Here is a 14,538-nt window from a genome sequence, read left to right on the forward strand (position 1 = left end):
CTTTGTTAGCCATGCAGAAAGACTTCCATTAAAAAAAAAAAAAAAACAAAACAGGATGAACACTGAAAACAATAGAAGGACCTTTATAAACAGGGACCAGAGCAGAAAGATGCAAGAAATCCAATGAGATGTTTAAAATGCATCAGTAAAGCAAGTAAAATACACTTGGGCACACCTCTGTTCTCCAAAAAGTTCCCCACACACAGCCAAAATTAAGGATTCTCGTGATATACATTCAGAAAACCTATAATCTTAGAGCTCAACAAGCAGCAATTTGGGCAGATAATTTTCTCCTTCTCCTCTCATATTCAATCACAATTACAGCACCTCTGTGTCGAACCATTTTCCCCATCCTTCCTTCAGCATCACACAACCAGCACTGCACATGCTGGATACACACACATTGATACACACACAATGCACCAACCCCAAGCCTGAGCCCCTCCACACCTCCAGCCTGCTGCTGGAACAGTCCAGCCAAGTTATACAAAGAGTGGTCACAAGAGTCTGTCCTTGCTGGGATTTGAGTAACAGCACCAAGCACTGCCAATGGGGAAAGGGATAGGGAGGGGAAAGTTCATTCATGAATTCTTCTATTTCTGCTTGGTTGAGGTTAGACATGCCATGGACATGACTGGCCCCTGCACAAACAAACATCTGCACTACTGGAAGTAGAGCTTCCTTTAGTGACTGACTTAGAGAACTGCCAAGAGCTCTCGGTCAGGCAAGCAATGTTTAATTTCATTTCTCCATTTGTATTTTTAATCTTGGAAACAAAAACATAAACGTAAAGCATGCTGACAGAAGAAAACAACTCCATGGTTCCAGAAAGCCCTGCTACTTCCCTGCCAGGCTGAAACACCTGCTCCTGCTAATGATGGCTTTATGCTTACTTACACCTGCCATCCAGAAGGGCTCCAGAGCACTTTGCAGCCTGATTTACACATACACAAATCATTAAATCCACCAAAATTAAGCCACTTCTGGGGTGAGATGTAGCAACTGTTCAACTGCACGCAGCCATGCTGTTCAACTGCTCAGGACAGGAACTGTAAGAGACACCAAAGCCAATCCAAAGCCATGGGGAACGTTAGGTTGAGAGAAGATCATTGCCCAACCTGGATTTTGGCCAGTCACTACCTAAAATATTTGTGTCTGGAAAGCCCTAGGATCTTTAAAGAACACATGCAGTGCAACCTTTGGTTTTGTATATTATCTAAAAGACAAACTATATATATATATATATATATATATGTTTCTTATATCTGAAATGCCCCCCTTTAGCAGTCCCTCCCTGCACTAATTATTGTTTATGCCTTGACTTCAGAAGCTCACTGTATCAGACATCAGTTTTGGAAACATCCTGTGGTTGAAGCACTTGATCTAGCAGAGCCAGCACACTGATAGTGTCTGGCAATAAATGTAGATTATTAAAAAAAGAAAGATGCTGAACAAAACACACGCGCACACACAGAGTGGATAAGTTACTCCCCAGCAAAGACAGAGCCAAATGAACTGAATTTGTCAACCTATCCCTGAACAGCTGTAAAAACTAAGAGATTACCAGGGCTGACACCAGCAGGCTGAAGAGAAGATAGAGCATTGCTTTCTAAAAACCTCCTCATGAGGACTACACTGAATTAACAGTTGTAAAGTCAATGGAGTGGAATGAAATAGGTGTCACTGCACATACCAGGAGGACAAAAATACATTGGGAAACAGGTTAAAAAGATTAGGAAACCTGGCATCCAAAAAATGCCAAGGTATGTTTAACAGTTTAGGAGTTTGGGCACAGATTTGCAGCATCAAGTATGCGGAACACGCATAGTAACATTCTGAAAATGGGAATGTGTTCAGCACATAATCTAACCATAATATTATCAGCAAACTATCAGAGATAATAATCTGTTTCTCTAAGGCAATTTTAAAAGAACAACAACAAAAAAATCAACTGGGCATCTTTTACTACCTCCTCCAGAGGTCTCCTTACTTAAAAGTAGCTTTATTGTAATCCTAGAAACAACAAAAAAACACAGACAACCCTGAAATATACAACATGATTGTTTAAAAGTTTCAGACATATGTGCCTCTGAATCATCCTGTCAATGCCTTTTCCATACTGTTCAAAATAAATGCTTCTCCCTCAGATTTTTGTGCAGTGCTTCTAAAAATAACAGGATTTTTTTTTTTTAATTACAGGTAAGTGCAGGAAGAATTGATACAACAGATGGTTAAAAACTGCATGAAAACATTGTTTAAAACAACAAAAAAAAAAATCTGATTTGAAGAGTTTCTAGATAAATGGGAATGGGAAGTATAACTGTGTTTGTTTCTTCTATTTAATCCAAATGCAGAAGAGTTCTCAAATACTTTATCAGAACAAAGCACCCTGGGTACACCAGAATTACTGAATGAGCTAGTTAAGCCAATGAGTGCAAAGGTGTTTGTTTCCAACTGAAATATACCAGAACAAAGAAAAGCCCCACACGCCTCGGTAAAAAAACTTGAGCAAAACATTTGTACATCAAGCATCAATATGCTAAATTACACTGTATATCCAGTTGTCAGAAATATACATTTTCACCCTCTTAAAATACACATTATCAACATGTTTTCTAAATTCCTAGAAATTTCTTATTGTTGCTGAAGAACCACCAGCCTTCACCAAGGTTATGATAATGCATTTCAAATTTCTTCCATAAATAATTATGCTATACCTTTGCACCTTCAGGCAAATTGTTGCAAACCCTCTAGAAAAATCCTGAGTCTGCAGAACCATGTAAGCTTTCCTACCACTGGAACACACAGATTCTGTTTTTGGTCCAAAAAATGACACTATCATGGAAAGTACCTAGCAGTACTCTCCTTTCCAAGAAACAATAGTAGAATACAAAGAAACAGGTAAGTCAAATACCCTATAGGATCAGTGCTATGGTACTTGAAAATCAACACCTCCCCAAAAAAGAACAAACCAACTGTTTTGGGAAGAAAATATGTAAGAAGGCAAAAAGCCTAACAATACATGTGACTATCTTCTTAGTTTTGCCACTCAGTCAAGAATAAAGAATTTTTCTAAAAATCAAATGTCATTGGTGGTACAACCAAAATTCACAGAGTGCACAAACTCAAGGCTATTCTTCCTGTCCAGGACACTGGTACCCAGAGCAGTTCACACACAAACAGAACAGCACATTTTCTAGCAAGTCTCTGCAAGAGCACAGCTTTGCTTGCAAAATACAGGCATATTTTTCACTGTTCAAAAATATTCATCTCAATTCTTCCTTCTACCACAAAAAGGAAAGCTACAGACCTATACACAAACCAAAATTATTTACTACAGTTTAACCACTAACACTCTAAGTAGCATCTCCTTCACTTGCTACTTTATCATCATTTTCAAAGCAGTTGACACCAATTTTTGGTGAGCACATGCACACACACACACACACAAGAAAACACCTCATAGATGCATTTTCTAAAGCTTGAAAAAAAAGCCAAGCATGTTCCTTATGTGCTGCTTCCCACTACTAGGATGAACAGGAAAATAATGGATTATTTGAAGACATGCTGCTGAGCACCAGATTAGAGAGGAATGGAGTCAATTTACTGTCCAGAAGGGAAGAGTCACTTACCTCGTTTGTGAAGCCAGCCTTCCTTCACTATCGCTACTTCATTCATAATGGCAGGAATGTCTCTTGAAAAACCAGTTTATGGCAAAAGATCACTCTTCTGAAATTCTTGAACTCCAGCAGAAGGCTCCACAAGAGGGACAAGGGTTTTTCCTGTTTTCCTCCTTCCCAGCTATTTCTAAAAGGATCAAAAGAAGAGTACACCATCATCTCAAAGCATGTCGCAGATGTGCAACAAGGGATACAACAGGGAGCAGTTTTCATTGCTGAATTGTTAGTTTGGGATTTTTCTGTTCTATTCTTTTACAAATCTTAAACAAGGGCTTAGCTCTCCACAAGAATTTATTCTGGCAGGTGGAGGTGCCAAAATACAGGCTTGCTTAAGTCCTGCTTCTGCAGTGAGTAGGCTGATCATGGGCAGACTCACAATAATACCAGGTGCTGTCTGAATTACAGGTGGATTCAAGATCTTACCTAGTAGACCTTTATGTCTGCAACATCACCTCATTCTTTGCAACAATAAAAATTCTGAAATATCACAAAGCCCAGATTTCAATGTTTCCTGGTAAGGAAGACTTCCAGAACATCTCCTGGAAGGTTTCTTTACAGCCTGATAATAATCTGTTAACCAGCACACAGTGTGTCTTAGAGATAAACCTCTGACAGTAAATATTCCTATCCTGCTTCAGATTTTCCTACTTTCAGCATCATCCCTTTTATCCTACTCAGATCTCTTGACTCCCCAAAAATAATCTTCTCTACCTTTGGTATTTCTAACTTTTACCTCTCCTAGAGGTATAAAAACAACCACAGATAAGCTCACGTACCTTACTGTTATCCCAAATCAGCCCTTACAGAACCCTGATCAATTTTATTGCTCTTCCTTAACCACACTGCAGTTTGCTGCTGATTTTATAACAATGAAATATACCCAAGCACAACTTGGGATTTTTACCCCTCTGCTTTATGAGGCAAAGCCCCTCCCTAAATAGCTCAAGATTGCCATTTCTTATTGAGAATGTGCCTTGCTCATGGCTGACTACCACAGAAACAATCTGTGCATTTCTCTCCCTCACTGAATGTAATCTCTTCCCAAATGCATTAGCTTTTATTATTTTTCTAAATTGAATCTGATTATTTTTGTGCTTGTGGTACAAATATTCCCTGTTTTTCCTTTAATTCCTCTGTGTTCCCCAAAGTGTCCATGCTGCCATTCAATTTGGTATTACTTGAGTGATCAAAAAACCTAATTGGTGACAAATTCCCAGCAGTAACCAATAAGTTTAATAAAACAAAACCCAGCAGCATTTGTAAACTGCCACCAAAGAGCTGGAGTCTCTCACCTACCACAGAGACATTCCATTCCCACCTGACAAATATATACCATCTCTGCATGCATTTGGCAGTCTGCATCAATTATCTCTGAGTGTGCAGGTGATAGCCATCCATCAGAAACCAGATTTAAAAGCAACTAATTCCCCATAACTCACTAAGACACAACACTGGATGGAAGAAAACAGGTGGTCAAAATGAATCCAACCTAGAACTGAAACCCCAGCAGGGGCAGAGGGCTTTGTACCACATCAGAGTGATCTGAAACAGGCAGTGTTCAAAGCACAAAGCTTGAATTTGAACAAGTTCCATCACTGCCAGCAGAAATGGACAGAGAAAGGAGGTCACTCCCCTGACACTCTGCCTACAAACCTACACTGTTTGTTACTGCTTCTCAGCTTTTCCAGTTAACAGTTTATGTTGAAGTTCTCCCCAGAAACAAGGTGAGTTTGGTTTTTTTTCCAAATTACAAATCTGCCGACCTCACTACTTAGAATTATCAACTCCACAAAACAGATGTTTGCCTGAGGGAGGGAAGACACACGAAAAATTACATTGGAACAAGTGACATGTAAGAATTCCTAATTTCATAAATAAATATGAGAAGACTGTATGCTGCAGAACAGAGACCAGTAATCCACAGCTGCCAGAAACACCTTGGAACAAACTCCTTGAGCTCCAGAGCAATTAGGATAGAACCTGACAAACACAGCAGGCTTTTTCTTTTCAAAATGGCCATGTACAATGCACAACAGCCATGCAAGCTAGATTTGTGTGCTGATGTCAAGAGAAGACTAGACCTCACTTAAGAGGCTTGAGCAATTTGCAAAGTGTTGAACAAAACCCCCAAGATTATCACAACTTGAGTATGGAAATGCAACACCCAGGTGTGAAAGTTAACGCTTTTAACTTTGTGTCATACAGGGTGCAGGGACTGTGCAATCCTACCTCTGCATCCTGAATTCAGCCATTTAGAGGCACTGAGCAATCAATATCCTTTCCAACAACCATAAATTAAAAAGGAAGTTACAAGACAAACTAGGCTGTAGAAAAGGCAATACTATTATTAAAAACATAAAAAAGCATAAAGGACCAGAATTCTCCAATCTGCAGCTAACTTACTCCAGGTTTTCCTGCGTTAACACTTGTCAGGATTACCACTTGGCAGCTTCCTGCTTGTCATCAGCTAAACTGTCATTTAATAATCCAAATTTGAATGACAACAGAGCCAAATAAAGCAGATCAACAAAGAAATACAAAGTTTAGAGGGACTACTTTTTCTGTTCTCTGTGGTATCAAAGCAGCTTGGACTTCCTTTTCCATACCATTTCTACCCAAGAAATATTTCCCACTTGCTGTTGTAGCTGTGCTCTCAAGGATGTGCCTTTATCTGCCCACCACTTTTCAGGGGACAGGGGTGGTGCAGGGGGTGGAGAGTTTTTATAAAAAAGACATGGCACAACAAAGTGAAAAAACATTAAACACTTCCTGACACCAACCTGCAGCATGGGTCCCACATCAGTCCTTCAGTCAGCCAGGTCAGAGCACTTACTTCACATGGAGAAAGTTAAGCTATTTTTAATTTGCAATGTGAAGAGCTGGGTATCCCCTCTCACTATCTAACAAGATGTCCATAGACAGTTCCAGCAGCAGCAAACCTACTCTACTGTATTTTAAAACACACATTCAAGCTGTGCCTAATACATCTATTTTAGTAAGAGATGTTATTGAAGACAGTGGCTGCAAGCAAGAGTAATTTCTCGGAATAGAAGAGCAAGTTAACTATAGGTCAATGTACTACTGAAGATGTGTAAACCAGAAAAAGTTCCTTTTCCATAAAATCCTTAGAGGGGAAAAAGGAAAAAAAAAAAAAAAAAAAAAAAAAGAATGATTACAGTCCTCATTTATGGCCATCTAGGAATGGTTCCCAGTGAAGAGAGGGCATCTGAGGTAAGTATGACCTGGCTGCTCCAGTCTGTGTCTGCACAGGACTGAATACTGTCAAACGCTAAACAACTCGGTCTTTCTCTCAGTGTTCTTTGCTTGTTTGTCAGTTTGCAGCTCTGTAATACTTTTTTAAACACTGAAATAGTCCTCACGTGGTTGAAGTGCTGTAAATCATGAATGGCATGACATCAGCATTGTATCATGGTGACACTGCTTTTGCGTACATATTAATTCCTTAAAGGTTATTAACTTCATAAATAATGAGATAACTCACTTCCCTAGGCACTGCAGCAGTGAAACCTGCTTTAAGGAGTCACTCCAACCAACCACTCAACAGAAGGTGGAGCAGAACCATCTTTTCTGTGTTTGGGAGAGTCACATTAGAACTCCTTCTCTCATTCTCTTCTATACATTATCCTCACCTTTTTTTTTTTTTCTCTGAGAAAGTAGAAATATTAATCTGTACTTCCTGCTCTCTTTCCAATGCAAAGTTTTATATTTGCTTCCACTTACACTGTAGAGCAGATCAGGAAGAAAAGGAAGTCTTTCACGCTTAAGCTGAAGCTTAAGCTTATGGGATGCAGGAGCACTTATGGTAATCATCTCATCTTCATGAGAGAAAGTAAGCAAGAGACTAAAGGGAGACCGACCCACAAGCCTCAGTCCTGGCATGTCACACTGTGTCCGGGCTGCACTGCTTAGCCCAGATCAGAAAGCAGATTACAAAAAAGCATTCCCCTGTGCTAACACTGCCCTGTCACACCACCAGTTACCAATGCCCATTGTCCTGGTGTGGCACATTCCTGATTTCCCCAAGACACCCTGGGCCCAAACGTCCCGCACATCTTTACACATTCTCAGAACACACAGCAGCAGGACCAGGCAAAACAGGATCCAGCTGCCCCAGCTTGCCTGCTGTGGCCACATGACACTGTCATGAGAGCAGAGGAGGCACACAGGAACCAGACTGGGCCAGGCCAGTGAGTCCGGGCCCGTTACATGGGATGCCACGAGCAACCTCGCTCTCTTCCCAGTGCGAGCTCCCAGCTGACAGCCAACTGCACCTAAACAGCACAGACACAACAAAGTTGGGCTCCAGCCAACATTTCAAGTGGAGCATACAGATAGATGTTCCCACCAGGCTTTGACCAGTGAAGTACATCTCCTGCGTTACGCAAATCCTGCCCTGGCTGTTTCACGGCAGCAGCAGCGATTCCAACGCGCTCAAGGCCCTCTGAGCCTGCAGCAGCGTCGCACCATGACCCAGTTACCAAATCTGGGCAGACAGCTTTCAAGGAAGCTTGGAAGGACCAGGTTGTTCCACCATCTTCGTTTCCCTCACGAAAAGGTATTGTGGGCCACTACTTAGGTGTGGTCACCTGTATTTGCTACTATGTGTCCAATGGCACCACTTCTAAACTGGAATTTCATGGCAGCAAGTGCAGCTGATGACACTGTTCACAAAGGATTCTCAGATACTAAGTTACGGGGAAAATGGTAACTGGAAAATAAAAATCTCTAAAGCTATATCCCGCCCCCCCCTTTTTTTTTTCCCAATCTGTTTGCTTAATCCAGGTTTACAAAACAGTAATTTGAAATATTTGCGCTCTCCTGCCTTTGCTGATCAATAGACAGGAGGTTATGTTAATGCTGTTCAGGTGAGGGGCCACAGTTACGACATCCGACTATCCGTGCTGCAAACAGTTTGATAGGACAAACTAAGCCACCTATTTCAAAATTCAGTGATGCCAGAAAAGTGACTTCTTCACAACCCCCTCTGCAACCCTGACAAAATCTTCTTTATATTCCCAAACAAGAACAAGTCCTTTTATAGTTTATGCTCATATAATTTAAGAACTGTGCTGCTCGGAACTTTGAATATATTTAATACCTGAGATATATTTAATCAAATTCCATTTTAAAGTATTTGTAACAGAAGTTTTGTTCAGTCCCCAAAGAAATCAAGACAGTTGTGAAACTATTTAATTGTTAACGTAATCACTTACAGGACATTTTCATAAGACCGTAAGTGAATACTGGAGCTGAAAGTGACTTGTGGACACTGGATCAATTTCATTTACCACTGCTGCACACCAAAACCAGTTCTATAAACACCACACACAACACAAACCCTACTATTTAAAAAAAACAAAGGTAGTTCCACAGTGTCTTTAAATCTGCTAACTCAGAAAAATGTTGTGCCTGTCACCATGAAACTAACTACTACATGAAAATAATTACTAGTCATGCAGTATGTCAAATTTATTTACCTGCAAACAAATATTCTTTAGCATTAAGTGTTAGTAACTCTCTTTAATAACTGTATTTTGAAATGTACATCTCTCCTGTGCTATAAATATATAGATTTGTTTCTTTATGGATAGAGGTGGTAGGAAAACAAAGCAAAACAGTTAAATATTTCCCACAGGGGTGGCTGGGACAGAGGACACACACCACCGATAAGGTGCAAGCTGTATCTGCATCAGTAGTGTCCTGTCAGTAAAATATATTAAAAAGTACCAGAACGTTTATATGCTTGATTGTGTGTTTTACAAGTCTTACAAGTCTCTAAGAACATTTCGGCAACTGCAGAATTTCACCTAGGGGGGCGGGGGGGGGGGCATCTGCAGACAGCTCCCTACACCTCTGCAAAACACGACTGCAAAAAAAAAAAAAAAAAAATCAAATCCACAAGCGCTGCACAGCCACCTACACACGCCAAATGCCCACGGAGAGAATCACGCCCCCGTCGGCAAACACTCAGTGGTCCGCAAAGCGGAGCTGGGCTGAACAACGCGGCCGCAGAAGACAAGGGGAGAAAATGGGGGCGGGGGAGGTGGGAAAATGGGGGGTCCTCGGCTGCTTCGCTGGCCGCTGTTTCGGAAATATCACAAACCACCCCCCAGGCGCCCCCACCGCCGTTTCCCCGGGCGATGCTCGAGCAGGGGCCGGGGCAGGCCCGAGGGGAGACCCCCGCCCCGCCGCCCTCTCCCCCACCGCATCCCCGGGCAGCCAACAGCTTCCTGTCCGCCCCGGGCCCGCGGGCAGGACGCAGCGAGCGGCCGGGGCCGCCTAAGCCCGGGCCTCCTCACCCCGCACCCCGCCCGGCCGTGCCCGGGGGCCGGCGGGGCAGCCCACGGCCGGGGAAGGCGAAGGGAGAGCGGCCGCCCCCTTTCCCGTGCCTTCCCTTCCCTCCCGGCCCCGCACAATGCGGCCGCGCCGAGCAGGCCCCGGCCCCGGCGCTTCCTTCCCCCAGCCCTTCCCAGCCGGGGAGCGGGTCACTTACATGGCTGGAGCCCGGGGAGGAGGCGGCGGCGGCGGCGGCAGGGGAAGGGAGCCGGGGAGGGAGTCAGGGGAAGGGGAGGGAAGGGGGGAGCGAGCCAGCGAGCGAGCGGGGGAAGGGGGCGGCCGGCGAGGCGGGCGGGCTCTGCGGCGGGCGCCGAGCGAAGGCCTCACTGGGCTCCCGGCAGCCGCCGCCTCCTCCTCACCATCCCCGGGCGGCGGGGCGGCTCCTCCTCCCCCTCTCGCAGGCGCTCGGCCCGTGGGGTTCGCACGCCCGCTCCCGCTGCCGGCTCGCCTTCCGCGCCGCTCCGCCCTGCGAGGCCGCCCCTCGCCTCGCTCCGCCGCCGCCTCCCCCCGCAGCCCCGGGCCCGGCTCGTCCCGCACGCGTCTCCGCGGCGCTCGCTCACACCCTCCGCGGAGCGGCCGCCGAGTCCTGCCGCCGCTTCCCGCCCGTGCCGAGGGGCCGCCCCGCTCCGCTCCCCGGACGGGGTTCGTGGCCTCGCCGCCCTCCGAGCTCCCACAGCGCGGCGGAGCAGCGCCCGCCAGCCCGGCCCCTCCGCCCACCCGCCGGCCCGGCCCCAGGCCCCGGGGGCGGCGTTTCCTGGCCCCGGGCGGCTCGGTGTTCCCCCTTCCCCCGGCACGGCCCGGCCCGGCCCTGCCGCGGAGCGCTGGGGACGCTGTGCCCCGGGCGGGATGGGGCCCCTCCTGACTCGGCCTGTGAACCGGCTGCCTGGAGCATGGGCAATTTTACAGGATCGCAGAATCGATTAGGCTGGAAAAGACAGGTCATCGAGTCCAACCTATGACCGAACGCCACCATGGCACTAAGTGCCACATCCAGTTTTTCCTTAAACACCTCCAGGGACAGGGAGTCCACCACCTCCCACTGAAATGGACAGCCCATTCCAATGTCAAAACACCCTTCCTGTGAAGAATTTCTTGTTAATATCCAAACTATACCTTCCACAGTGCAGTATAAGACTATGTTCTTTGGTCCTGTCACTTACTGCCTGGGAAAAGAGACCCAGCTCCACCTGGCTACACCCTCCTGTCAGGGAGTTCTGGAGAATGATAAGGTCCCCCCTTGAGCCTCCTTTTTTCCAGGCTAAACACCCTCAGCTCCTTCAGCTGTTCCTTTTAAGATTTGTTTTCCAGACTCTCCAACAGATTAGTTGCCCTTCTCTGGACAAAGAGCAACCCCAAAAAAGAGGGACCTATCTCCACATAGGAGAGAGGCCCAGGCAGCCCCAGTATTTCAGACTCCAGGAAGGGCCAGGTTCTTTTAAACCTCTTGGGGTTCTTCCTGCAAACTCCCCCAAAATCACAGGGTGCCAGTGCTAATTCTCTGCCCTCAGAGCTTTTCCTTACACTCCCATAAAATATCAGATGAATAAATAATGAGGTATCACAGTACCTTGGAGGATGCTCCAATATCCCTTTCCACAATGGACAGGCTGCCTGTCCATCGCCTGTGGAGGGGTCAGTGTAATGATTCTGGATGTTGCACTTGAGGCCACCCTGCTCTCACAGCAGGAACAGCTCAAAACATCACAAATTGCTTCAACTATTGCTTACAGCATGACAAGATTTTTTATAAGGTTTTTGACAGCCATTCTGCTCTAAAAACAATGTTGTGGAAACACCTATGACAGATTAACAATTCTCCGCCCTTCTCCCAAAATTTGCCTTCTTCGCTCATTAAGGGATTTTGTTTATTCTCAAATTGACAGTGCCATAAACGTTAACTGGGTTGTAAGAACTGATTGGATTTCTTCAGAAACATACGATCACTGATGATCACATTTCTGCAATCAGAAGCTGGCTGGAATTTAGGAAACTGCACATCTTTCCACAGCTTTGCACTGTTGGCAACATAAAAGTGCATAAAATGCATTTACAGCAGTAAAGCTGGGAATACAGCTCTGCCTTTACAAACCTATTGGATGTAATATGAGGCTTTTCTACCACATCACTTTGTTGATTGTAAACGTTCACTGAAATTCACTTTCTTTTTCTGACTGATCATGTCTGTCATCAGGGTTCCTGAGTGTCAAATGGATTCCTGGATTTTGGGTACACCAGTGTGCTAGAAGAGCCAATGATGAGGAAGAGAAGAAAATTCTTCACTCTGCTTCATGGAAGGTAAAGAAAGAGTAATGCCTCCTTTCCCACCAACATACAGAGCAATTCCTGCTGGCAGAGCAGCTACACCAGTGTGGGATTTTCTGTGCATCACCTTTAGGTTTACTGGGGCATATTTCAGCACAGTTTTAAAAATATACAATTCAGGCACTTTAGCAGAGTAAGCAGGCCCCATGGTACTGGCCCAGTTACCCAGGGCTCTGGGAACTCTCTAAGATGTAAAGGTAATAGAAAGGAAAAATCTAGGTTTGTGATCACATTTTGCATAATTGCACCATGCATTGCGTACAAAATACTTAGTGTGTGTTAAAATGTAGGCAGTCCTTAAAGAATATATTTAAAATTAAATTCATCATCAGTGTGCAAAACCTGCAGGCAGCTTAGAGGACATGTACTTTACTTAACAAAAACAAGGATAAAATTAATTTATCAATTAATTTTGAGCCTTCAGATTATAGTTACATCTAGAAGTAAAGATTGCATGTTAAGTATAGGAGTTCAATGGCTGTGAGATACTTCTGTCCAGGCAGAGGTAATAGATCTGATTTCAGGAGAGCTTTCTCACCTTCCTAACAAGCCCTCTTGTGATTGATTAGCTCACAGGCTGCTTGGTGAGCAAGGCCATTAGGACTTGCCCCTGCAAATGAAGCAGCAGTTTAAAAAATAAAATCATAGAGTAAACAGTTTTCTGTCCTGAAGAGAAGAAAATAAACGTCCGTTGTTTGCTAGAAAGGAAGTACAATTAAAAAAACCCCTCCAGATTTCAACATGAACATATTGTTTAGATTTGCCGACTGTTGATTTACCATGATGAAAGACAGGCCCAAACTAGAAAGTTTGGATCCCGATCTGGGTATGACATTCCCCAAATCTGAGGGGGAAGTGTGATTCAGAGTCTGGAGTAAGGGCTTATCTCTCAAACACAGCAAAGTACTGTGGATAAAAATACCCAGGTAAAGTAGGAAGTGCCTGGTCTGCAACAACAAGAGTGACTTTGTATCAACAATGAACAAAAGCAGCTTTTTTTTTTTTCTTTGAGAACAATGAAATCACTCAAGAATTGTTATAAATACAAACAATGTGGGTTTTATCACTCAGCTATCATCAGTGGGATTATAGTCTATAAACCCTAATTTTCAGGGAAGTCCCTAGATTTCCCTGAGCGCTTCCTCAGATTTCACATCTGTTAACTCTAGTTTATAAAGTGCTTCAGGATAAGGTGCATCAACTGAGCCTTGGTATTGCATTACCCGAAAATACTGAATGTGGGAGTTAGTGGCAAAGGATGTATGATTTTCAGACAGTGTATTGATACCACGCCAGAAGAGCAGGCACTCCTGTTCCCATCCATTTTTAACACATACATAGGTAACAATTAATTCAGTGTCACTTTAAAAAGTTATTTCTAAATGTTTAAATTATGAAGCTTTGGATAAAATTATCCAGCCAGGCATAAGAAGAAAGACTAGCATGGTAAAATGAAGTGGAATTACTGAGTTAACCCCCAGTAGAACAAGCTCTGTTCCATGATTTCAAGTAATGACAGCACCTCTGTGGGCCAACAGTGAATTTGTTCCTCCTTTTTTAAAAGGTGGGTTGTACTCAGACATGTTCAGAGGAACAAACTATATGGCATCTTATTAGAATTACAGAACTGGTATCTCAGTCTAGGCATTAATAACTTTTAAACAAACAACTCAGTCCTGATCTCAGAGAAAAATCCAGCTCAATAAAAATAGAAATTAGAGGTGCTTTTCACAGTGCCAAATATAATAAACAGTTGCGCTTCTAAAACTTAACTAATCCAATGTTTGAAGGTGTATTTCTCAATAACAAAACAATATCAGGCTCTCTGGAAAAAATAATAAATATAGTCATGCTGGAACATTGTGCATTTGCTTTTTAGAAATTAATCTGGAGACCAAATAGATGTATGAGTTTGTTTGTACTTCTCCAATGAATTTCCAAAACTGAGTGTCAGCTGAACTGATAATGTGGAGAGCAGCACTGAATGAGGCCTTGCTGCTCTTCCTCAGGGCTTGATAGAAGTCTTGGAATAGGCTGGACAAAAGACCTAGCTTTGGTTACCTGCTTCTGTTCCTGGATGCTAAAGCTAGGCCTGGGATGGCAGGGTGTCAGTGCTGGTAACTCCAAAATGAGAGCAGTACAGTCCTCTTCACCAGGAATAATGATAGCCATGACAAGG

At 43.9% G+C, this 14,538-nt stretch overlaps 1 protein-coding gene across 2 annotated transcripts in view; it reads right to left on the minus strand.

Moving 5' to 3' along the window:
* Nucleotides 1-10,743, minus strand: part of AKT1 (AKT serine/threonine kinase 1) — a 76,321-nt gene extending 65,578 nt beyond the window's left edge. Inside the window, exons 1-2 of one of the 2 annotated variants that reach the window (XM_079307709.1) lie at nucleotides 10,195-10,743; nucleotides 3,633-3,807 (exon numbers count right to left, since the gene is read on the minus strand). In XM_079307709.1, the coding sequence (XP_079163835.1) occupies nucleotides 3,633-3,678 (46 nt within the window). In that variant the 5' untranslated portion in view covers nucleotides 3,679-3,807; nucleotides 10,195-10,743. Of the gene's footprint in view, nucleotides 1-3,632; nucleotides 3,808-9,905; nucleotides 10,026-10,194 lie in introns of those variants that run through there. The other variant, XM_079307710.1, reaches the window with a different exon arrangement.
* Between the last annotated feature and the right edge of the window lie 3,795 nt (nucleotides 10,744-14,538).

Source organism: Erithacus rubecula (genome assembly GCF_903797595.1).
Source record: "Erithacus rubecula genome assembly, chromosome: 6".
NCBI lineage: Eukaryota > Metazoa > Chordata > Aves > Passeriformes > Muscicapidae > Erithacus > Erithacus rubecula.